At 38.7% G+C, this 26,437-nt stretch overlaps 2 protein-coding genes across 3 annotated transcripts in view; one reads left to right on the top strand and one right to left on the bottom strand.

The window, feature by feature from the left end:
* LOC124865758 (polycomb protein SCMH1) overlaps positions 1–6,206 on the top strand; it is a 29,321-nt gene extending 23,115 nt beyond the window's left edge. For both annotated transcript variants that reach the window (XM_047361133.1, XM_047361134.1), the window contains exons 13-16: positions 2,060–2,182; positions 3,139–3,258; positions 4,414–4,547; positions 4,713–6,206. In XM_047361133.1, coding sequence (XP_047217089.1) covers positions 2,060–2,182; positions 3,139–3,258; positions 4,414–4,547; positions 4,713–4,832 — 497 coding nt within the window. In that variant the 3' untranslated portion in view covers positions 4,833–6,206. The remainder of the gene's footprint in view (positions 1–2,059; positions 2,183–3,138; positions 3,259–4,413; positions 4,548–4,712) is intronic.
* Positions 6,207–20,373: 14,167 nt separating this feature from the next.
* Positions 20,374–21,935, bottom strand: cited4b (Cbp/p300-interacting transactivator, with Glu/Asp-rich carboxy-terminal domain, 4b). Its single transcript, XM_047361887.1, has one exon. The coding sequence runs from the start codon at positions 21,918–21,920 to the stop codon at positions 21,156–21,158; it is 765 nt and encodes a 254-aa protein (XP_047217843.1). The 5' UTR covers positions 21,921–21,935; the 3' UTR covers positions 20,374–21,155.
* Positions 21,936–26,437: the final 4,502 nt, after the last annotated feature.

Raw genomic sequence — 26,437 nt, forward strand, 5'->3', positions numbered from 1 at the left:
TTGGATCACACAATGTTTTAGGCTTTAATTTAGCAAGTAGACTGAAATAAAATATCAAACCTGCTTAACTTGCTATTTATGCAATTTCCTCTCTGTCCAAAGATCCTCAGAATAGTGAGATGCGTTTGTAGCCATTTGTGCTACATCAGTCCTTTTAGATATAAATGATAAATCTTTGTGTGTTTTAGGGGAAGTGTTAGAACATTCTAGCTGCTTTCTGAAACAGTTAATTCTGTGTTGGGGCAGAAAACACTGAACAACAAAAAAACATAGTCGCTTTACTTTTATATGAAATATGCAACGTTTTTATTACCAAAGAGCAACAGTTTTTAAAAGCTTTACGAAAATATGAAATGAATTCCAACAAGTTGATGATCAAACTTAATTGAAATTGAAATGGGGTCTAAAATTCTGTTCTTTTGATGTTACAATGTCTTTCCATTTTTCAGTTCATTTTGCGGTTCCTTGTGTGTTAAGAAAGGCACTTCATTAGTTGAGGCATAAAAAGTTGATCAACTTCAAGATATTTTGTTTTATTAAATTAGAGTTTTCATTACTCTTTACTCTCGAATTAGAACTGGTTAGGACCACAAATAATTGTTGAAATCAAATTTGCTTGTCACTAGTTGTTCCAGACCTCTAAATCGGACTTTAAAATGCCCTGGTTGACAAGGTTCTGCTGACCCAAATAAGCAAACAATCTGTTTAGCAGTTTGGAAGCTTTACCTTACATAAACTCAGATGTGAAAATCAGTTGAGCTCATGTGGCCAAGAAGGATTTTGCTTCGTATCTGTTTTCCTTGTAAGCGGCATCACAAACTCAGGGTTCCCATTCCTCTCATCACCTTTCCCAGTTTGAATTTGACTGCATAGCAGATTTAATTTGTCCGGAAGCAGTTCTTGTCCTGCAACTTGTAGCCACTAAAATAAGTTATATTATTTCCAATTGACCTGCTTGTGGAACGCAAAACCAGAGAAAGGTAAAGGATCATCTAGACTAAAATAATATGGACCTGGAGCATATGAAACTTTTTTTTACAACATAAACAAGGTCTGGTCCACTATTATGGTTGCTTCACTATTTGACAGCCAACTGAGCTGTCAGCTGTGCGTTAATTTGAACCGCAGCAGAGCAGAGCGTTGCGTGGTTCTAAAGTGCGCATCTCGACGCAGGAGCCTTGAGGTTAATAATAAAACAGATAGCGTTAGCTATGTCATCCAGAAGGTTTACTACTTCATTGTTGCAGATACGGGAGCTTTATACTGACCTTTTTACTTGCTCTCAAACATCAGTGTCGTAGCTTTTGCTCAGCTAGCATGTGGCTTCCCTTAGAAATTAGTTTTTTTCTTATTGTTTTGCCTCAAAGCGAAAGTACCTCTGAACAACGCTTTTGTGTTTGTTTTGTCAGATAAACAGTTGTTTTTTTTCCTGGATGTACTCTCCTTGTTAGAGTTAAAACTTCCAGCAGCCGCTCATTGTTTTGGTCAGGTGAGGCAGGAAGGGGACGTGCTGAGTGTCTCTGATATTGCAGCGCTGCTGCTGGAAGAAGCGCATTCATTTGGGCAAAGTAGGTCAGAATAGGTCAGTTTATAGTAATTTTGACGTAAGTCAGTATCTTAGAATAATTAATTTTCCCGGTATTATTATATCAAAATCATTTATTTTTCCAACCTTACTGCTTACCTCCATACATAAATAATTCACAATTAAAGCCTGATCAGAGTACAAATATCTTCCCTAAATGTTGTACTTTCAGTCTTGAAAATTGTCATATTCCAAGAAAACGAGTTACGCGTTGCCTGTTGTTGAATCACAGAGTTTCTTTACGCTTTTCCCCTGTCATTGCCCAGATTGTTATTCTCATGGCTCCATCCCAGCATTGCTCACTAATTAGGGAAACATTTAACCCATTCAGCCTGTTTTTTTTTTATATACTTTATTGGAAAAAAAGGCCATCTTGTCAGCTCATTTGTATTTTTACCACAGCTTCCTTTGTGGAACGATAGGCTCTACCTCTAAATCAGCTGTTGATCTGTGCTCCATATCTGCTGATTTTAGAGAGGAGAGGTTTTGGAGACACCCTGACCACTGGCGCAGGCAAAGGCACAAAGCGCTTCCATCAGGACTTCAATGGTCCACTATCGCCGAAAGTTGCTAAACTCCCCAGGCACTCCATTAACGGTATGCAAGGGATGTTATTATAGTAATTTAGTCTAGCAGGGGTCTTTCTATTTCTTGGTTTTGAGTACCTGCCCAATAATAATAATACACTGTTATTACCTATATCAGTAATATTGAATGGTTTCTTGTGAAGAAAATTATTTTTTAAATATGAAAATTATGCATTGCTAGACTGTACATGTTAACTTTTTTCAAAGCTATTGGAAATGTTTGTTTTTTTAATCAGGGCAAAGTTTTGCTGAAGTCGGTTCTTTCTGTTATATCGTCATTGTTTCATATATTTTGTATTTATATAGAGCTCCTGTCTCTACAAGTTAAAGTGCAAAGTTGTGGTTTCTAAAATGGAACAGAAACTAAAAGCTGATTCGACTGGATATTTTACGTGAAGGATAAATTGACTTGATCATTGATTATTTTGTATTTTTAAATGTTGCTTGAAAGCCTTACCTTCCCACAAAACATAAATTAAGAAAAGTAATATGGCTCAGTGGTAAACCTTCTTCCCAGTCGTTTCAGAGTGTCTCGCTGCCTTTTGACTCTAGAAAACTAGCTTTAAACATATTAAACAGCTCTAATTTCTCAAGGCAACACATATTATGCAACGATTTTAATTAAAAAATGACTGCTTTGACTGGTCCAGTAAAGCTTTAAATAATTGTATATGAAAAGAGGTTGTTAAACTGCAGCTCATAGCTAGGGAGAGTGGTATTAAATTTTGGAGCAGGAGGTTAATCATTTAATCATCTTTCAATTTCCTTTAGACTTTAATTAAGCTAATGGAATATTTGAAGAGATTTCTATAAAAGGGTAATAACTCCTTAAAAGGCCCTTGGTCTTTTACTTAACGCCATAACACACACTTAAAACCCTGAATGTTGGAGCAATATCATTCTAAAAAAAAAGTGTCCAAGCTCGCAGGTCTGTTTCTAATTTTTCAGTTTCTGTTTCATCAACAGGTGAGAACAGTGTTTCGGCTCCGGAGCACTTAAAAAAAATCCCACTGTCCCCGAACTCTCCGGGACTGACAGCTGGCCTCAGATCTCCCTCTAAACTGCTGCACCATAACACCTCTGCAGGTAGAAAGCTCATGAAAACATTCCGCTTGTCTAGCTTTCTGAAGTTCACTATCGAATGTAATAGTTGATGAGAAATCAAGGGAATGGGCTGCATTGATTTTGGTGTGTTACTTTTAAAACGAATCTTGGTATATTCAAGATGTGGGTGCATCTCGACCAATCTATTACACATAGTGATAGGGACTATAGTTCACAACTAATGAAAACCCGAAATTTAGTATCCCATAAAAATGAAAATATTACATAAACCATTTTTAAATAACTAAGGTTGTGTTATGGTTTACAAAATCTTGAGAAAGACTGCTGACCTGTTCCCAGCAGACAGTCATTGGCCCCCTTTACAAGCAGTGAAAGCCACAAAATGTCATAGCAAAAAAGCTGTATCCAAGCTTATTATTGAAAAGTTGAGTGGAAGGAAAACATGCTGCACAAACTGCTGCTTCCCTTGTGTTAAAGTCACTGCTGAACCAGAAACAACTTCATCTGACTGGCTTCCTTCATTCCTCAGCCAAGCATTAGGCTGATCACCTACATGCCATACTGTACAGTACATAGATATACTTTTCAGTAGGCTGACGTATATGTATTAAAAATATTTAATATTAAAGTTTTCTGAGAAACCAAATATAGTTTTTATTTGCTGTAAGCCATAATCATCAGACTTAACAGAACAAACGCTTTAAATGGTAATATTTAATAAATTTGTTTATTCTTGAAAAGTTAATTTATTTCAGTAACTCAATTCACAGAGACACATTATTTGGATTATTTACACACAGACTGATGTCTTTAAGCCTTTATTTCTGTTAATTATGAGGATTTTCTGCTAATAGCTAATGAGACCAGAACAATGAAGATTGGAAAAATACATAAGACCAAAAAAAAAATAAGAAGAAAAATGAATGAAATACTTTCAATGATGTTCATATTTCTTGAAATGCACCTGCATTAGGGTAGCAGATCCTGTGGAATGTGGATTTGGATGTCTGTCTTTATCTATCCGTTCTCATTTTATTATAAGAAATATAAAACGTTTTTAATTTAAAAATATTGAATTATTGCTCCTTTAACAGTACAAGTAGATGTTGGATCCAACGGCTGACCTTCTATATTCACTTAATTTTGTGCTTTTTTTTCTTTTCTTTTTTCTTTTAGGTTCAGGCGGTTTCCGGGAGAGCCCCAGACCGAGCGGTCAGGATCCAAATCTTTGGACCGTCGAAGAAGTTATGCAGTATATTCGAGATATTGACCCAGTTCTGGCTCCACATGCTGACCTTTTCAGAAAACATGTATGTATCCATTGTGCTCTTTTATCCAAACGATCTGCATTCCCGTTTTTCAGATTACCATTTTTTTCAATGCAATTGCCATGAAGTCGTCTTTAGAAATAAATATTAATCATGCAATTCTGTGGTACTTAAAGTGGTTTATCTGGTTTTCTCCCTTTGTTACAGGAGATTGATGGTAAAGCCCTTCTGTTGCTGCGCAGCGACGTAATGATGAAATACATGGGTTTGAAGCTTGGGCCCGCTCTCAAACTCACCTTCCACATTGATAAGCTTAAACGAGCTTAAAGTGGCTGTAGACCACCTGCAGCCTTCAAAAGGGCTCCCCTCTTACCCCTTGTCCCTTTTCCAATGTCGGTATATCATGCACTTCATAAAGGACCAATGCTGACCATTTACATGTAGCAATTTTCATCAGACCATCATATATCTGTTCATCATATTCTCAATTTTCTCATCTAATGAGGAATGTTTATTTTGTGTAGCACAATCCAGCTCACAAGCAGCATGGGATATGTACAGTTTTTGGGTGAAAAATCCATTTCTGTCAATATAGTCAAGGAAAATCTAAGTCCAACCTTTGATTCAATAGTTTTTATGATGTGTTTTTGCTTATTTGCTATTTTTTTGTTTTTAACCTAACATGGCAAAGTGCATGATGGCCAAATACCTTCACTTTAGCCAAGTCTGTCCAAAGCTGTTTTCTTTCAGATGTGCTGCAATTTTCCTGTTTGGAGAGCAGAAGCTTTCTTCTGGCAACCCTTCCAGATAAGCGGTGTGTATTAACATTAATAATAAACATGCTAACTAAGGTCTATAGTGGCAAATAGTCCTTGTCGCTGTAAAAGGCTGGGCTTAAGATTGTTTGGAAATAACCGTATAGCCCTTACACGACTGATGAGCGGCCACAAATTTACTGCTGAGGTCTTTCCGCCTTGGACTCTTTTCAAGCCACACTGATGATGATAGGATAATAAAGTGCATGTGATTATGAGCTTTCCCTTTCAAATCATGTGGAAGCTGGAAGGGTGTACTTCATTTTCTCATGTCTGTATTGATAGTCAAGGAAACTCACTCTCACTTGTCCCTCAATTTTCAATCATTTCAGTATAACTTGAAGACTCATGGTTATTTTTTAAAGATTGAGGGGCTTTTCAGCCTGTTACATTTAATTTGTACATTTTCATATTTTGTAATTCTATAATGTATTTTTCAATATTAAGTGTTGGGTTATGTGAAAAATCAGAAACCTCTAAAACAAGAGTAGAAAACGCTACATGCATCCCAATAATTGGGAATATTAGTCTCAGTTTGAGGCACAACTTTTGCATTTACAAGAGAAATGTTGTTGGGGGGGGGGGGATCATTTTATGAATGGAGAACAATTAACTTTTATTCCAGAATTCCAGTTTTACTCTCTTTTCTACATGTTGTTTACAATGCTGTTATTTGTACTTTTTTAATTTTTATACTTCCTTAGTGCTCCTACAGGAAGAGCCCCGTCATACTCGGCATGTTAATAAATTTCTAATTCAGTTGTTGTCTGTGTGCGCTGCAATGTCAACACAGTATGTAGTCGTTTGTTTATACTCTTGTGTTAACAGTTTGTTGTCACAAAAATGTTCAGTTATTTAAATTAAAGTATATGATTACGTTGTTGGATGGCTTTGTAAAGATGTATTATTGCAAATATCACAAAAGTAAAAAGTCAGTCAGGCAGTTTTTTGTTTTTTAACCAAGTTTAACAAGTTGAGTTAAAAATGTGTGTAGCAACATGGCTCACCGACAGAGGGCAGCACATATCTATTTACCCATCCTAAGTCTTTCTAACTCTGGCATGTTCTACCTTAGGCGGCCATCTCTCCATCTGGTAATCTCAGCTTGATGTTCTCTGATATTTTTACACCATGTAACCGCTTCATGTGGTTGTCTCCATTATCAGTGCTCCGGCTGTATTGCTCCTAAGTTATTTCATTAATTCTTTGCTATTTAAAGCTCCCCCTCAGGCTTGTTTCAAGATGGAGAAAATAATTTGAGTCTGTGGTGCTTTTTTTCTGAAACTTCTTGTTTCATACAAATCTTACAACTATGCCTTCCACCTCAGTGAATATTACCTTTTGGATGTTTAGATATTTCTAATTTTAGATAGTTTATGACCAGACAGATTTCCAGCCAGTCTTTCCTTTTCAAAAATATAAGGAAATTGCGCATTTAGAGTCAAAAAGGTTCCAGGCAATCTAATGAGTAATTTTTGACTATAAAACTGTTCTTTATTCAGATTGGACTCTTGCGTTAAACGTGCCATCTTTCTGTTATTAGGTTTAGTTGCTGATATACTCCCAGAAGTGCGTGCCAAATTCCCAGTTCTCCAGTCAGCAAAGTATTACATAGCTTTAGCATTTCTATGAGCTAATTTTTTTCTTTTGAGAAATTGAAGATTATGCATGTATGGAAAATAAGTTGCTACAAAGAGTGAATTAGTTTTTAAGGGTATTCATGAACAAATCTGCAACTATAGTTTAATAAAAGTACTAATTCTGGTTCAACTGAAAGGTGACAGTTCATTCTGAATTAAGTTAATCAATTCTGGGCCTGTTAGCTTCTCTGCCTTGTTGCTCTGGGAAGGCTCCCTTCAGACCTATCTCCTCAGGCCGCTGTGCCTTGAGAAAATCCGATTTAAACAAAACTAGATGATTTTTTTCCTTTAATCAATTAGCTCATCCTTCTTTTAAAAATAAAAAAAGCCAGACATATGCAGTCCTGCTCCTTAATTGGTATTCATGATAGACTCAGAACTCATATGGATTGTTTAATTGCTTGTTACAGCAATTGTGGACGGTTTTCCTATTATGTTTTTTTTTTTTATCCTCAGCAAACATAGGTGTTACCAACCCTGCTTGCTTTCATTGATTATCCTTTGGTTAAATGACCTGAAATAGTTGATTGCTTTAAACTTGCAATTAGATAGAGTAACATTGTCTTCCAGAAGTATTCGTACCTTTTGAACCTTTACACATTTTAGGTTACAACTCCAAAACCTTGATGTGTTTTACTCAGATTTTATGTGAACAACACTAAGTAGTGCATATTTCACACACACACACACACACATATATATGTATATATATATATATATATATATATATATATATATAACATAACAATTGTGAATGGGAAAGATATGGGTAAATGGTTTTCAAAATACTTACAAAAATCAGAAAAGTGTGCTGTGCATTTGTATTCAGCTCCCATTACCCTGATACCATTAAATCTAGTCAAAAGTCTCCCAGTTGGTAAATAGAATAGATTTTCAACCCTCCATAGAGCATCATCTGCTCAACCATGGCTGTCTAAACTAACAAGGTGGGCAAAGAGAGTAATAATTTGAGAAGTAGGCAAGTGGTCAATGGTAGCTCTGACAGAGCTGCAGAGAAAGACATACTGTCCCACATTTTAAGTGGGAGAGTATGTCAAAAGGACAACTATTGTGCTCTTTACAAATCTGGCCTTTATGAAAGAATAACAAGATGAAACCTTGTCTTGTTTACCATAAACTATGAAGGAGAGAGAGTAAACGAGTTGTTAGAATTATGATTATTGATTAATTAATATTTATCAAGAATTATAATTTAAAATCATAATTTGAGAAAAATTTATTTCTTAACCAAAAATCCTTATTTATTAATTGAAACCAGAGATGTCCTCTGGTGTTGTAATTTGTGGCTCAAAGCCCTTGATAATTACAACTGTTAAATTCTCAGTAATAATTGATAACTATTACTAAATGTTACTGTTTAATCAACCGTTTCACCATAGGTGGAGGATCTTCGACCTTATTTTGACTGACCAAATCACTCTTGCTCAAAATAAACAAACGCTCTCTTTATCTACGTGAATATTTATTAAATCAACAGCCTTAATACATCACGCTCTTCCGATTCACTAATCTTCACCTAATCAAACATGCAAAGTTCTACATAAAAGGGTAAAGTATCTAAGTAAACCGAATAAAACAAAACGACATTGAGTGTATGAAAATCCAACCAGCAGTTATGGCAACAGGTGATAATATGGTGCTGAGCGGAGCTTTGGGAGCAGCCCCACCGAGATGTAGCTCGGCGAGTCACAAAGTCATAAAACCCCCCCGCAGTTGTAGCTCAGGGAACACACAAAGGATCATAAAACTTTTGCCGGCAACCAGTAGCAGGGTGCAGACAAAGAAAATGGTAGAGTTTCACCATGAGGTTATTGCAGTCCAATTTTACAGGGCACCTGCGTTCAGATTTTCACGCAGTAAAACACTCGTGCGAGACTCTGCGGCCTCGGGAATCAACAGCAATCAAGTTTCAATAAAACGTGGCATGCACATACAATTTAGAATACATTGGACTATAAGTGCCGATTCTAAATCGCCCTAAAATCCTACTCTATCCTGCCCAAGCTATTTCTAAAAAGAAAAGAAAACAGGATTACTTGGCATTATGACGGACCGTCAACAGTCGACTGGAACAAAAACAAGGGTGGCGATTTAGTCTCCTTGAAACCTCCGTGGGGTTTTTCTTCTGTTACGTGTTAAACTCACATCTTCGATCGGTAAAGTGAAATTTCTGGCCTTCCTATTTCAGAAACTTCTTTCATGAATTTTCTTCTTGTTGGCCAACGGGGGGAGAATGAATGAAAGTCCACGTGGGATTTTCTTCTCCAGAGTGATGCTCCAGTTGCGTGGTAACCGCGTCTCGGTTTCCAGCGTGAAAAACCCAGCTGGAAGGGAGCTCATTTGTTATATAGCCCACTGTGACATCAGCGCTGCTATCAGTCCTATCAGCCGCGGTACCCACTGGGATGTGTAGTAGCAGACTATCCTGCGGTACAAAATGGCCGATGACGCTGAACAGCATAGTGGCGTCCAGCAAAGTACACATGGTCCAACATTCAGCAAACAAATGGTCCAACAGAGTGAATGAAGGTGCTCTGATCAGAGCAGACCAGAATTCAACATTTGGGCCTACAGGGAAAATGCTATGTTTGGTGAAAATCTTAACGCTGCATATCACCCTGAATACAACAGTGACACGTGGTGGCAGTATCATGCTGTGGGCATACACTTCTTTAGCAGGGATAATGGATGGAACCAAATACAGGGCAGTCCTGGAAGAAAACCAAAGACTGAGACAGAGGTTCACCTTACAGGAGCAAAAACTGCCAGAGCCTAAATCAAATGGGTTAGATCAAAGCATATTAATTTGTTTAGAAAGACCTGATCAAAGTCCAGACCTAAATCCAACTAACAATCAGTAGCAAGACTTTACTCATCACAAGTTGTGTTCATCCAAACCGATTGAGATTTAGCTATTTTGCAAAAAGAAGAATATGCTTCAACTTACATCTGTACATGTGCAGGCCTGGTAGAGACAAAGAAAAGTATTGACTCAGAGTGGCTGAATACACTTGCATGCCTCACTTTTCTGATTTGTATTTGAAAACTATTAAAACCCAGCCATCCATTTTATTCTATTTCACTATTATTCACAAATGTTTGTTAGTCTATCCTGAAGGTTTCTGGTTGTAATGTGAAAAGGTTTAAGGGTATGAATACTTTTCCAAGGTAAATGAGCCAAACTGAATAGGACACTAGGTCCTTAATATGAGAGCAAAGGGAGTTCCACCTATCATCTTTATAAAAGCATTATTACAATTGAAAGGTAGATTTTGTCTATAAATGACAAGATCACTGAATACGTGGCCAAAAAACTTCCAGTAAAGCAACTATGTGCAAACAGAAGAAGAGTTCAACCACACCCGTTGAGTCAAAACAGGAAAGCATACCACATAATGTTGAAAACAGTGACCATGGTTGTTACAGTGAGAAGCCTGAATACATGTCTGTGTGTATGTGAGCATATGACACAAACACACAATTTGTGCTGTGTTTGTTATCTTCTGGCACATGTGACAGGCTCAGAGCTCGTGGTTGGTGCATGCGCTCGTTGATGTGTAATAATAACCGTTGTGTTGGGCTTCGTAGAGGAGTAACAGTTCCTTGTGGTGCCTATTGTTTTTGTGAAGAATGCAAAGCCAGGTTTCATCTTGGTTCCTAAGATTACAGTGGGATTTTTTTTCTGTGGTCATCTGCCACTCTTGTTTCATTCGATTCTTGTTGTGAGATACAGCGATACGCGGGGAAATCCTGCCCTTAGTATTTACCATTTATGCACTACTCAGCTCCTTCATCCACCACACTCATTGCCCCAACAGTCAGACACTCTATGAAACAACAAAACAGTTTCACTATGTATAAAAGGAAGCCTTGTGGTCTTGCAGTTCAGGCACGGTTGTGACAAACATAAACGACTTTCTCAGGTCTTTACTTTAGATGTTGTATTGTGGGCATAGAGGTGCCGTATTTTCTCCTCAAAAGGTCTGACATGTGTTCTGCAGACAATAGGGCTTGAGAGCCAAAATTCAAAAATAAGGTTCTCATTTAAACCAGCCTGGGATCTTCCTGCAAGAAACCTGTTCACACACTACAACGGATCTGTTTCTATGTGCAGGTGCAAAGACAGCACCCCTGTAAATAGAAATCATAACCATCACCTATCTCCATCTGAGAGTAATTGCAATGAAGCCAGATTTCAGTGGGTGCAAAGGCCAAAAGGTTTTCAAGTTCTTTGCAGTTTATCGCATTATTTTTCTGATTTACATGGTAATCTATATTTTAGAACCTCAGCAATAGTGCATTACACATGGTAATTACTCTGCTAATCAATCTAAAAATACAGATATATGTTAATTAGTATTATTGTTGAGATATCTTATTTACAAAGTGGTTTCCATGCTGTTCAGTTCAAGATATGCAGTACAGTGAAAATAACCTTACAGCTGTTTGCTGTTGTTACATTGAAAGGTGTCATTACATTTAAGAAATTTCAATATCAGACAAAGATAATCTGAGTGAACCCAAAAAGCCCTTTTGAAATGATAATTTCATTTAAAATGAGAGAAACGGCTATCCAAATCAACGTGGCCCTGTAAAAATATAATTGCATCCTAAGCCGATTGGTTTGGCCAACCATGGAGGCGATGACTGCCACTAAGTGTTTCTAATAACTGATAATAAATCATTTAGATGTTTGTCGAGGAATTTTAGCTCACTCTTCTTTGCAGAATTATTTTAATTCAGCCACCGTAGATGATTTTGATCATTTGTTTGGTTTTTTGATTAGCAGGGTTTGCCATCTTGGAACTTGGAACCCATGGATGCCAGTTTTTCCCAGTATTTTCTTCTTGTTAAATCACAAACACTGACCTTAATTGAGACTAGAGAAGATATTCTGCATTCTTTTGTGACCTCCTGGATGTGTCATCAATGCTTTCTTGGAGTACTTTTGATAGGCTGGCTAACCCTAGAAAGGTTCACAGCTGTTCCATGTTTTCTCGTTTTGTACATAATGTCTCTCAGTATGGTTGCCTGATAATCCTAAAGCTTTGTAACCCTTTGCGGACCAATAGATGTCAAAAACTTTGTTACTCTTCCATTCTTGAATTACTTTAGATCAGGGCTTGATGCATTTTTTTTTTTTTTTTAATCCTTTAACTAATTTATGTTGTCAGACAGGTTCTATTTAGGACATTTCATGATTCTACAGGTCTGGCAATAATTAGACCTGGGTGTGGTTCGTGTATTTGTATTCAGCCATTCTTGCTTTTCCGTTTCAAAAATGTATGGAACAATGGTGAACCACAGTGAAATCATGATTTAACGGGGGGGTCATTTTTTCACAGAGGGTGGGTTGGTCTGGATAGCTTTATTCCCTTAATGAATAAAATTATCATTTGAAAGCTGCATTTTGTGTTTATTTAGGCTATCTTTGTCTAATATTACAATGTAGTTACCATTTTGAAACACTGATCTGTGACAAAAAACCAAAAGCTTGAAGAAATGTCTAAGGTGGCACTTACTACTTCCACGAACTGTATATCTGGAGTATTAGATACTTCGTTAAAGTAATGCGAGTCACAGGTCTCTCTAAACATGTTTACAAAAAGTTGTTTTTAAAATTGTATATATTTTATTTGAATCATTGACAGGGTCTTATCTAGAGGAAATAAAGTGCATTGCAAAAGTCTTAAATAACTATTTATATAAATCTTGAAACATGCTAGAATTTCTTATATTTTAAAGCATTGGCTCTCAATTTCTATTTTAGAGTAGCACCACTTGAGTAAATTGTAGGTGCCATTATTCTCACAGACATTCTAACATAGTTTTAAATAGGACATGTTCAGTTTGCCATATTTTTTTCAATATAGACAATAATAAAACAGAAAAAAATAAAGTCTTGCAGGGTTGGATCTTCCTGCAAGAAATTTGTCAAACTACCAGAGCAGATCTGTTTCTGTGCGTAGGTGCAAAGATAGCACCCCTGTCAATAGCAAAGCTAAAAAGCACATGCTTTTGGTAGCATGTGCTCGCTGCTGTCACCACCAGATTAGCAAGCAGGTTTTAAGCCCTGCTCACAAAGACACTGTGTACAGAACATAAACTGTGCTAATACTGTTCGCTTCCATTTGATCCTTATGAATCTTTCTCCCCAGGGTGGACCCAAATCATTTCCCAACTGGCCTTAAACAGGTCAAATGCAATTTTTCTGAAACCGCAGGAGATGAACACAAGAGTTTGAACTTCTCTATTGCCCTCTGATGAAACTTTGCAGCAAACGGCACCTTTTGTGAGGAGTTACTTTAAACATGTTGTCTTGCCAAATGCAGCTTGAAGTTTTCCTCATTTTGTTGCAAACTTTAATGTAAGCTAATCTGGTGTAATGTGACAAACCAACACAAATTAATGCAAATAATAAAAAGGAAAGAAAATGATACATGTTTTCTAACATGTTTTACTAATAAAAGTCTGAAAAGTGTGGGATGCTTTTGTATTCAGCCACCCTTTGACTCTGTTACCCCTAAATTAAATCCACCACAATCATTTGCTTTTGAAGGTTGCTTAATTAGAGATCACTGGTGTGTAATCTAATCCCAGTATAAGTACAGCTGCTCTGTGAAGGACTCTGAGATTTGTCAGAGAACATTACAGCATTCTGAAGACCAAGGATCACATAATTCTCACCTCTTCGAAGAGAATTTTAAATCAGGTTAGGTTATGAAACAATATCCCCAATATTCATCATCTTAAACTGGGAAGAGTATGGCACAACTGTAAACCTTCCAAGACATGGCCTATGATCAAACAGCATTGATCAATGGTGTGCCAAGATACCCATAGGAACTCATGAGAAGCTGCAGATCCACAACAATATGGTAGAATTTGTTGACCAGAAAACAAATCTGGCAACAGCCTGACTTTTCTGCAACAGTGGGAAGAAGAAAGCAAATGTTGCAAAAAAGAGCCTTAAGAGATCCATTGGTAGTTCGACACAAGCCATTTAGGGGAGACGGCAAACTTGTGAAAGAAGTTTTTCTGGTCGGATGAGACCAAAGTTGAGCTTTTTTTAAATCTGCATGCAAATGTGTGGTGGAGGACTAACACTGTACATCAACCTGAAAACCTCATCCCCACTTTGAAAAATGTTGGTGGCAGTATCATGCTGTGGGGAATCTTTTTTTTCACAGGGACAGGAAAGATGATCAGAGTAGATAAAAAGGATTCTTGGAGCTGATTACAGGAAGGTCCTGGAAGAAAACTTGTTAGTGGTGAAAACGGCTCAAGTTTGGGGTGGAGGTTCACCATCCACCAGGACAACCATCTGATACATACACAGCTTCAAAAGTTGGTATTGATCTGGACACACTGTATTTGTGAGTCACAGTGATCCAGTCAGTCCTATTAAGGATCTATGGCAAGACTTCAAAATTGCTGTTTGGTTGCGAACCAATCTGACTGAGCTTGATCTTTTTTACTCATAGGGGCATGTCCCGAACGTCTAGCAGCTGTGATTAGACATGTGGTTCTAGAAAGTATTGACTCGGGGGGATTGAATGCAAATGCACGCCAGATACAATACACATCAGATTTTTTTCCGTAACAAAATGTTGAAAACCATGTGTTATTGTCCTATTTCACAGCGGTGCATTGTGTTGTTCTCTGGTTTAAAATCTAAATAAAATAACATGAAGACTGTAGTTGCAATGTGGCAAAATGGTAAGAAAGAAAGGGATATGCATATGTTTGAAAAGCATTGTATGTTGATTTTGCAATAGAAAAGGATTACTCTGATCTACAAAAGGAGATTTAAGATTGTTTTAGTGGTTGAATTACTTTGATGACAATCAAGCTCCTCGTGTTTAATATCTTCCTTTCGGCCACTGTTGCGAAACTGCAGCTTCAGATCTGTTTCAACAAACTGTTAAAAACCACACAGCTCTTCAGTCTTTACCGTCTTTAACATTGTTAGGAGACCTTGATGCTTTAGCCAGCCAGACTGAGAAGTGTTAGGTGTGTGACGGCAAATAAATTATTTACACCACCTCCCTTTGACTTCAAAGAGCTGACAACATGCTCAACCCCACAGTTCAGTAAGGGGGTTGGAGGAGGAGCTCCCAGTCACTAGGCAACATCTATGACACCTGCCCCAACATGCAACAATCAGCTTTTTTGTCAAGGCTCCAGAAGGTAAATATCACTGAGACATAGCTGGATGAACAGTGTTGTGAAAAAGTATTATCCACTTTACAGCTTTCTTCTGTTTTTAATATTGTTGTCACACTTTCTGGCAAACATTTTTTAATGAGACAAAGATAACTTGAGTAAATATTAATGTCAGTTTTCAAATGATTTCAGTTATTAAAGAGAAATAAAGCTACAAAAACCAACCAGGCCCTTTGTAAAAAAGTAAATGCCCCTTTGTTAAATCATGAATTAATTATTAGCCATATTTTTAAAAAGCTTTGAAAAGCCAGGCCTAATTAGTGTCTGACCTCTAGAAACAAAAAATCAATTAAATAGAACCTGTCTGATAGCATGAAGTAGACGACATCTGAAAAAAACAACACATCATACCCTGATGTAAAGAAACTCAAGAACATAGGAGAAACAAAGTCATTTCAAGGGTACTGGGATTAACAGTGAACCACAGGGAGAGCCATCTTCCACAAATGGAGAAAACATGGAATAGTGGTGAACATTCCCTGGAGTAGTAGTGTCCTACCAAAATTACTTCAAGAGAGAATCACCTCATCCAGAACAAAAACAACCAACAACATTTAAAGCACTGCAGGCCCAACTTTCATCCTTTAAGCTTGGTGTTGATGATTCAACAATAACAAATAGACTAGGCAAAAATGGCATCAATGGGAGACTTCCAAGTCTAAAACCACTCCTGACCTTACAAAAAACAAAGGCTCATCTCAAGTTTGCCAAAACATCTTGATGATCCCCAAGACTATTGGAAAGATTTTGGTGGAGTGATGAAACAAAAGTGAGACATCTAAAAGGTGTGCTTTTGGTTATGTGTAATGTAAAACTAACAAACAAAAATAAGAATAACATACTGATTGTCAAAAATGATGGTGGGGGTAGTCTGGTAGTCTTGGACCACTTTGCATAGCTAATGGAACTATATATTCTGCCCTCTATTTTAAAAATCCTAAAAGAGAGTCTTCGGTCATCAACTTGTGACCATACGCTCAGGTGCACTTGGGTTATGAATTTTACTTATGACCTAAAGCACACCAAGTTCACCTAACCCCAAATAATTAAAAAACAAAAATAAAGTGAACGTTTTAGTGCCCTAGAAAAGTCTGGGCTAAAATATGGTTAAGTTAATGTGGCATGACTTTAAAAAGGCTGATCATGCTTAGAAACCCTTCAATGGAGCTAAATTAAAACAATTCTGCAAAGAAGAGTGGACCAGAATTCCTCCACAGTGATGTGATGTAAAAGATTGATTGCCAGCTACTGCAAACACTTGATGGCAGTTGTTACCACCAAGGGTTACATAAACAACTTTTAGGTTTAGGGGGATCTTACTTTTCACATACGGCTAGATTGGTTTGGATAGTTTTTTTGTTTTGTTTAATCAATAAGGTTATAAATTAAGAACTGTATTTGGTATTTATTCTGGTTATCTTTAATATTATTTTTGTGATGGTCTAGAACATTTAAGTATGACAAAAAGGCGAAAACAGAAGAAATCTGCAAGGTAACAAATATTTTTTCATGGCACTGCATGTGATTGGCTGATAAGATACAGAGTATTGATGTGCAACAATTGATTAAAAAGAAATCCCGGGTCACTGCTTCATCTCAAAGGAAGAAAAGGAAAGTTCACAGCACAATACGACCAAATGTCAAGTGGACACACAAGGTGATTGTTCAGCTAGAAAATCAGGAAGTTTGGCTTGAGCAACACGTCCACTCGGTGAACCCTGCGTGTCTAGAGGGAACTGCTGTTTATTCACCCCCTGCCAACACAAACATGTAGACATGGCTAACAAAAAGCACTTTAAACAGAGAAAAAAAAAAACCTCTTAGCTTCCTTGGTAATGTAGGCACGCTCAAACGTGCCTTTTTCACACAATGTTTACACATATAGAGAGCTTCCCCTTTATGACAATAAATCACCTTTCATGAGATAAAATTAAACTTTTCTTATAATTTTCTTCTTTAAAAAGTCCCCTGTTGGTGTTGAGGAAATATAATGAAATCTGCTGTTCAGTTTAATCACACTGAGTTACAAAACCCAATTTACACAATATGAATGTTCTTTCACAACTCTGGTTGCACTGGTGGTTGCCCATCTAACACACTTCAGGTGAAGGGAGGGAGGGATAGCAATGAGTTGAGATGAGACATAAATCTTTTATCTTCTCCCCTGGATACACACTGATACCGAGGTGTCCCTGTTAACTTGTTTGATCAGGTTGTGCACAGATTCAGTGTGTGTGTGTGTGTGTGGACAAGTGGGAGACCTGGCCATGCGTGACGACAGCAAGTGACCACCTATCTGTCATTGGCGCCAGGGCCGGAGATTAACGTGAGCTCAGGCTTGGCACCAGTTTGGCCAGAGCCAGGAAAAGAGAAAAAACTAGTGCTTGATACAGACCTGCAGCAAATGTTCAATTCTTGGGTTTGACATAAAGATAGATTTAGGTCAAACTGCTTGTGAAGTTGTCCAGAGAAGGGTTTTAAAGGGAGTTCTAGTAGTTTTGCTGGAAAAACCCAGATAAGAAAAAAAAAAATCCCCGGGTAGTAGAGATGAAAAAAACCCTCCAGGTAATTTCTAATAGTAAACTCCTAACATTTTCTCTTTTTCCCCCTTCTCACTGTATGTTTTCTGTCTTTCAATGTACCTTTCTGTATGTATGTGGCTTTGAGTCTCTGACTTACTGACTTATACAGAGAAAACAGCGAGCTACCACAGGAAGACACTGTTGTGTCAAGCAGTTGCTGTGGGTGGGCTGAAAAAAAAGACAGAAGTAACTGTAAGCGTCCCACCCTGCTTAGCCTGCGTCTAGACAGGGCTCGGTGAAGCAAGTGACAGTCATAACAAGGTATTGGGAAAGCAAACAGTGTTGTTCAGCTCTTTTAACAGTTTGCCAATAGAGTTACAACCAAGATACAAAAACTCAGCATTTAATTTGGGGAAAACAAAGACTAGCATGCAATTATGAGGCATACAAGGAGACAGAGTATTAGGTGTGTGCCAGCACACCATAAGACCATCTCACCAGATTGGCACTGGGTAAAGAACCTGCAACTGTCAATGAGCCACGTGCCAAGGCTGTTGGCCTACTTATGTGCCATTCTCTTGTCAACGTCAGACTAAAGGAAACACGCTCACTATACTCAAATCAACCCCCCCATTTAGTCAAACACATCTCAATGTGTGTCATCAGCGATGCAGCTTTCAAACCGAGCCCTCAGGCTATCAGCACAAGTGGATAATTGAGCCAAGGGGGTTTGCTTTAAAAGGCGAGCAGAGTTTAAAAAAATTGAGCAATCAGCTAGCACTATTTTTACAATGCTGTTCTCATTTCCCCCCTTGGTTACTCACGACGCTGCTAAAGATGCCTTTGTTGACAGTGTGGAAAAAGCTAACCACGGTGATGACATTCCCAACATGACCTCAATCAAGCATTTTGACAGCCTGGAGTCACAAAACAATTCCAAAACCTTTACCCTCATTTCACAATAAACACAATTATATTAGGAAAATTGTTTTTTGCCTAAAATGGCAATTGAGCAGCAGGCTGAATGGCTGCTATTTTGAAATAGTGTAAACGTTTTGTTCACCTAGTGTTTAAAGCCAATAGTCAGATTATTTAACAATTCTATATATGCATTGGCTTGGGCCATTTGCAATAAGATTTCCAAGTATAAATTACTCAACTCCATTACAGTATGTGCTTTTGTTACTGAAACTCTTAATACAGCTCATTGTCTTTTACGGTGTTACCTAGTTTATGGTGGCATCAGCAGAGTTAATGTCTAAGTAAAGGAAAATCCAATTTGGCTACAAATACCTAACATGTCAGGTCAGACTTGCTAACAGAAGAAAAACAGAATTAGGCCAAAATGTCACTCTGGTTATTTTTAGTTGCTTCAAATACCTCAGAACCAGAATAGGATGTAGGTAAGTCTGTCGCCAGTGCTCCTGAAGATGTTCTCCTTTCCCTAGGATATAAAATAATTTTTTCTATGCCATTGGTGATTAGACTGGCTGCCCTTCAAGAGCTCAGGACAGTGAGGTAAAAAAACCAAAAACAAAAATCACTGTTGGAGAACTGCACCATTAAGTGGCACCGTGGGGGGTCACAAAGTGTCCATAACAACCACCATAGGCTATCTACAAGCCAACTGGTGACTTGGGGGGTGCTTTTCACATTTAACCAATTTAAATGTGACGTGTTTGCTACAGTCTATCAAGAACTTTGCTTAGGTCCAAGACTTAGATTGAGCTTTTAAAGTAACAAACAGTTAAGTACAGTGGATGTTCTGTGATGCAGTGGGAACTTTAAAACTGCCCTGGGAACTTTGTTGTAGTTTATGGCAACATAATACCCTTAGAAATACAATAACATTTTAAACAAAAAAAAAAAGGGTAATTACTGGATATAATTGCAGAAGAAAGATCGGAACACATGTCCAAGTCAACAGACATTCACTAGACACAGAATCAACCTTCTCACTGTTCAGTTCTGAATGATTTGGAAACCTCTGGGTCGAACTGAACAGAAAAGAACATAAGAGATCATTGATAATATAGAACTGTGGTTCTCAAACTGTGCTTAAAGTACTACTAGTGGTATTTGGGCTGCTTATAGTCGTTCCTCACAAGAAATGTTGGTTTTCAACATTTGCAAGGCTTTTTGCCTTTATTTTATTTGACCAGGAAAGGTTACTGCAAATAAATGTATATTTTTCAGAAGTGTCAATGTATAATGTACAGCTAAAAAGGGAGCTGCCGCCAAAAAGACAAGTGGTTCAAGCACATCAAGCCAAAGAGACCACAGTGTAAAAATATGACTAAATAAATACAACTGTTGGTGGTAATTGCTCCATTTACCTCTGGAGTCAGATCTGGGAAAGACATCTAGCCCAACTTAACAGTAGTCCAGCACTAAGTTTGAATCCCAGTGGGGCTTGGTAATTTATATTCTCAGGGACCAGTCTAATCACCATTAGCCACAAACACCTTCTTGCTGCAGCGGTCACCAAGCAAAGCAGCCATATTGGATTTTGAGGCTAGGACTAGTAAGAAATATCTGACTCCCCCACTTTGAATTTAGACATCTGGGGACACCCCCACCCCCAACTTCAGATTTCCACTGCCTGAGGGAAGAGCTATGCAATGAACTGAAAGGCAGGCCACACTTCAATCCAGGCCATTTTTATTGATCGTCTTAACCCCCTTTCACAAAGACCACCCAAAAAAAATGGGAACAATATAAACAACCAATAAATAAAAATATGTATGATTAAGGCGGTTCTACATCTCCAATAGAACACAAACAGTGTGGACATGTTGGAGTTATACAGCTTCATACAGTACAAGCAGTAGATTTTGTTTTGAGAACATCACATCTTAAAAAGGATGCATTTTACCTAAAGTTAACCATACTTCTTAAAAGTGTGCATTTCACCATTCTAATGATCCGCTGTATCACTTTTGTGATTAAACAGAAAATGAGCATTGCTTTCTTTAACGAGCTAATTTTAATATTAAGCCAAACAGAATAGGAAAGTTCATGAGCAGAGAACCTACATTTTCATAATCCTCCCCTAACTTGCTTTCAAGAAAAGACCATGAAAACCAATTGGATCCCAAAACAGAGAAGGTGGCCCTTCTGTATATCAGTTTTCTCAGATAGGAATAAATAAATACACCTTTTTTACTGGTAAACTGTCACAAAGTCCAGACTTGGAGGCTACATAGTGTCATAGTATTGTTCAGTGGCTTTTAAGAATTTCTTTGTTACATTCATGTCCAGGATGAGGAACAGTCTCCAACTAAACACGAACTGTGGATATCCAGAGTTCTCTTCAGCACAAACAGCACTGCAACTTCAGTTTAGTTGTACCGGTCCATGCTCATGAAATCAAAACCTAACAAACTGCCTCTTTCCAAATGTGGCCTGTTGTAAACAAACCTCTTTTCAGCAGCTAACAGTGCTGGGTTGCTGCTTGCTCACAAAGTCTGAGATAAAATCAAACTCATTCTGGCCCAGAAAGAGTTCTGGTAGCTCCTGGACCCGGTCCAAGCCCAGTTCCATGACTAATGATGTCAGGACATCCTCGTCAATCATATCTGCGTCCATTCCGTTCAGGGCCAGCGTGGGCCCAGCCATGTGCTGCATGCTAGCCAGTTGAGCGGGATTCATGCGGTACTGGTTTGTAGGCCCCATGTGGTTCCCACCCATAGGTCCCAGTGGGTGTCCATGGTACTGGGTGTTTAGCTTCTGCAGCTGCATGCTGGCCATGAGCTGCTGAGACGTTAACCCTCCATTCATGAACTGTTGTTGCTGTTGCTGCTGCTGGGGATGCGGTGCCTGCTGCTGATGCTGCTGATGCTGCTGTGGGTGCATGTGATGCTGTTGCTGTTGAGGGTGATGGTGTTGCTGCTGCTGTCCATTGTACATCATGTTACTAGAGGTCATCTGGTGGTGACCTATCTGGGTCCCGTTGAGCTGTCCATTCATGGGCCCGCCTACCATGCCCTGCCGCTGCCTCATGGCGGCCTCCATGCTGGCCTGGTTGCCTCCATAGTGCATCATCTGGCCGTTGGGGTGCGCCCTCATGCCCTGCTGGCTGGCATGCTGCTGGTGACCCGCCTGCAGGCTACCATTCATGCCCATCCTGTAACCGTGGAGACCGGCACCTGCTGAGCTGTGATTCATGGGCATCATCAGATGATCTGCCATGTCTCCTGTGTATGGACAGAAAACAGTGTAATTTAGGAACAGACAAGCAGCAAAACGATCCCATATTGCAGTATATTTCTAAGATGTTATGCCATCTAGTGAAGATAAACAATGTTATAAGATTGGTTGTTTTAATCTAATGTGAGGCTTCTTGAAAACAAGCAAAACTCCTTTATAAATTAAACAAGTATTTCCTTATATGGGGAACATACTGGCGGAGAAAAACGTGCATGGATATTTTGCCTGCTGGCGAACGCACACATACAAAACCCTGCTGGTGGCTTGGATCTCCAAAAAGCTTCCCGCTTTGTGCCAAAGCAAATAACGCCCAGGTTTAAAATTACAGGTTAACATACGGTGGGCGCATTTTCAAATCGAGAAAAACAATTCAATTCAAAACAAAAAAAAATCTCAACTACAACAGCGCTTCTTAAATCCCACCTATAATTCACGCCAGCTGACGTGGATATCTGTTAGATTTTCTTGCACGTAAGGTTGCAACAAAGAACACTGACATCATGCAACATCTCCTCAACAGCTGAATCCCCACCAAACCAAACGAGCTGTACAATTGCATTTAAACACATGGCTCCGTTTTTGTGTTTAATATTTGTATTTCCGCTTCCAAATCCGTTTAAATGTTTGTACTCAATATTGCAGAATGATTTATTTCCGTTTTGTTATGATCCGACTTTGAAACAAGGGAATGCAAACAATGGAGCAGCAGCACGAGTCCCAGAAACCAAAAAACACAGCGAAAACCCCCCATTTCTCTAACAAATAAATCCGATTACTAGAAAAAACTAAACATATATCGCTCACCCGTATCTGCTGCGTTTTCTCAAAGTTCCGCGACTTCAGCTTTCCTGTGCGAGGCGAAGCTCCTCCGGATTACAGGACGTATTCCTCGGGGTTACGCTTCATACTCAACGCGGGGACGGTGCGCACAAAGACTGCCGCATCAGATCTTGAAACGACTGCCTATTTTCTGGGTCAACTCAGGGATTATGTACATCTAAAAAGCTCAGAGGAAGGCAAGTCAGAGGGGAGGTGGAGCTTCAGCACTGCCGCTTCTTTGTTCCTATTGGCCCTACTTGATATAATTGTGCATGGGCGTAGAGAGAAAAAAGACGCCATTGGAGAGTTGAGAAACAGTAGTCAATTTAAATACTCTCCACCTCTTCTCTTTCTTTTTAAACGATCACTGTACACATGGACTGAATTATTTTGATGATAGATAGATAGATAGATAGATAGATAGATAGATAGATAGATAGATAGATAGATAGATAGATAGATAGATAGATAGATAGATAGATAGATAGATAGATAGATAGATAGATAGATAGATAGATAGATAGATAGATAGATAGAGGGGTTGGACAATGAAACTGAAACACCTGGTTTTAGACCACAATAATTTATTAGTATGGTGTAGGGCCTCCTTTTGCGGCCAATACAGCATCAATTCATCTTGGGAATGACATATACAAGTCCTGCACAGTGGTCAGAGGGATTTTAAGCCATTTTTCTTGCAGGATAGTGGCCAGGTCACTACGTGATACTGGTGGAGGAAAACGTTTCCTGACTCGCTCCTCCAAAACACCCCAAAGTCGCTCAATAATATTTAGATCTGGTGACTGTGCAGGCCATGGGAGATGTTCAACTTCACTTTCATGTTCATCAAACCAATCTTTCACCAGTCTTGCTGTGTGTATTGGTGCATTGTCATCCTGATACATGGCACCGCCTTCAGGATACAATGTTTGAACCAGGTGGACTCATCAGAGAACAATCCATGTTTCACATTGTCCACAGCCAAGATTTGCGCTCCTTGCACCATTTAAACCAATGTTTGGCATTGGCATGAGTGACCAAAGGGTTGGCTATAGCAGCCCGGCCGTGTATATTGACCCTGTGGAGCTCCCGACGGACAGTTCTGGTGAAAACAGGAGAGTTGAGGTGCACATTTATTTCTGCCGTGATTTGGGCAGCCATGGTTTTATGTTTTTTGGATACAATCCGGGTTAGCACCCGAACATCCCTTTCAGACAGCTTCCTCTTGCGTCCACAGTTAATCCTGTTGGATGTGGTTCGACCTTCTTGGTGGTATGCTGACATTACCCTGGATACCGTGGCTCTTGATACATCACAAAGACTTGCTGTCTTGGTCACAGATGCACCAGCAAGACATGCACCAACAATTTGTCCTCTTTTGAACTCTGGTATGTCACCCATAATGTTGTGTGCATTTCAATATTTTGAGCCAAACTGTGCTCTTACCCTGCTAATTGAACCTTCACACTCTGCTCTTATTGGTGCAATATGCAATCAATGAAGACTGGCTACCAGGTTGGTCCAATTTAGCCATGAAACCTCCCACACTAAAATGACAGGTGTTTCAGTTTCATTGTCCAACCCCTGTACCTCCTTATTACACGTGTTTACATTGTGAGCTTGTTGCCCTCGTGTGTGTATTCACGCTTCATCTCTAAGATCCATGAGATCCCTGTTAGTACATGTGACCCAGTAGTCTGCTGGCTGGCTGCGGAGGGAGGGCAGAGGAATGTAGTCTCTAAGCTATTCTGAGCCAGTCAGGCTGAAAGCTGCAGTGTAACCACAGTCACTCGTGGATGTTCACTTGCCTCATTCATGTGTTTTACGTGACTCTGGATGCATACGTGTGTTTTTCTGCATGTCTGAGCATGTGTGTATGAGTGTGTGTCTGCACATCCACTCCTCACATGCACTCGTCTTGATTGCTCACTTCAGGACAACAACCCCTCTCCTGCAGTTGCAAATGAATGAAAGCACTTTTGGTTGAAGAAAGCTGGTCTATTGTCAGGGAGATTTTTCCATAAACAAGCAGTCACAGGCAGAGCTTTGTCATTGTGTGACATTGTCCAGCTAACTAATGCTGTAGTAAGCCACTCCCAGGTGTGGACATTCTGAGAAAATCACCCAGCCAGGCAGTGTGAACAAAAACACATACGTTTCTGGTATGCTTGGATTGACATTCTTAGAGTCAAGAATAGGGGGGTGCAAGAGACTTCTGTCAAGAAATCATAAACCTATAAAAATTGCATCAAAAAGTAAAAGTCACATCATTGCATCAGTTTAAACAAGAAGTGTAATGATACATCCAGCTCATGAGATGAGAACAATACAAGATGTTATCATTGGTTTTGGCAGAACCAAGAATCTCTTTTTTTTGTTTCACAAATAGATTCAGCGTTTCAAAAATCACAAACTGTTTAATGAATGTATAATCAGTGAAGGATATTCCCATCCAGGCTTGATCTGTCAATATTTTACAGTTTTTATGGTTTTCTAATTCTAAAGGAGATTTTAATTCTAAAAAAAAGCTTAAATGTTTATGTTTTCACACATAATTTAAAGGTTCCATGAAACTTTAACTGTGGCTTACACTCTGTTCATTGTAAACATATTTCAGCACAGGCTATCAGTCTGAGTAGATTCTGAAGTAGAGCTGATCAAATGTGTACAGATTCAATGCAAAACCTGTGAAATACCCCTTTAGTTTAGCACCAACAGAAAGCTGTAAAGCATTTGGCAACTTTGGCATAGTTAGCCATTCGTGGTTGTCTCACTGTGCTAACAAAGAGGTTTGGTTTGGCACGCAGCCCTAAGCAGATTTTCAATTGGTGGCCCACTTAAAGGTAGGTCTATAGCAACTATACTGTGTTAAATTTGTCAGGAAAGCCAAACCTGGGAATGTTCAGCACTTTCTCGTTGCAAGTAGTAAAATCAGTGGGATTTGCTAATTGTTGCGGTGGTAACTTCTCTTAACAATACAAGCTGAGAAAAATGTATTTTTCTTCATTTTGTGCTTTCAAACAAAGAAACGTGCATAAATGGAGGTTGTACACGGCTATTTGTGCAACTGGTTTAATGAATACAAACCATCATAATTGCTAATAAATAGTTTTTACCTGCAACTTTGACTATGTTTTACATGTGTGGGAGCCATATTGGATATTTAACATCATGGCTGCTGTGCAATCTTTGACTTTCCCAGTGGTAATTCTAAATTAAAAGGGCGTTATTATTGTATTTCTGACTGGGAGGAAGGTCAAAAAATGTATTTTTGTTCACAAGTAACCACGTGAAAAAAGGTTAATGCTGGTTTATTGAGTTACTAGTCTTAAACTGAATATTTGTGTAAAATTCTAATATCCGAGGATTGTGAAAGTCTGGGAATTGTTTCATTTATAGCTTGAATGGTCAATAAAAAATCAAATGTTGCTCTACCATTTTTATATGTTTTAGTATGCTTTATGGATTTATTCACAACTCAGGATGTAGTCACTGCTATTAGGGGGAAGAGATTTTGCAAACATTGCCTTCAGCCTTTTATTAATTTATGTTTTTCTGTTATAGGTGTATAGGTGTGGCTGCGAGTTGGCAAGAAGGAGCACAAGCACCAGAGGGTGTTCATGTGACTATTTATGAGAGAAATAGGCAAACAGCTGAAAGACACCTCCGAGCTACACTAT

Source organism: Girardinichthys multiradiatus, chromosome 3 (assembly GCF_021462225.1).
Source record: "Girardinichthys multiradiatus isolate DD_20200921_A chromosome 3, DD_fGirMul_XY1, whole genome shotgun sequence".
NCBI classification, from domain to species: Eukaryota; Metazoa; Chordata; class Actinopteri; order Cyprinodontiformes; family Goodeidae; genus Girardinichthys; species Girardinichthys multiradiatus.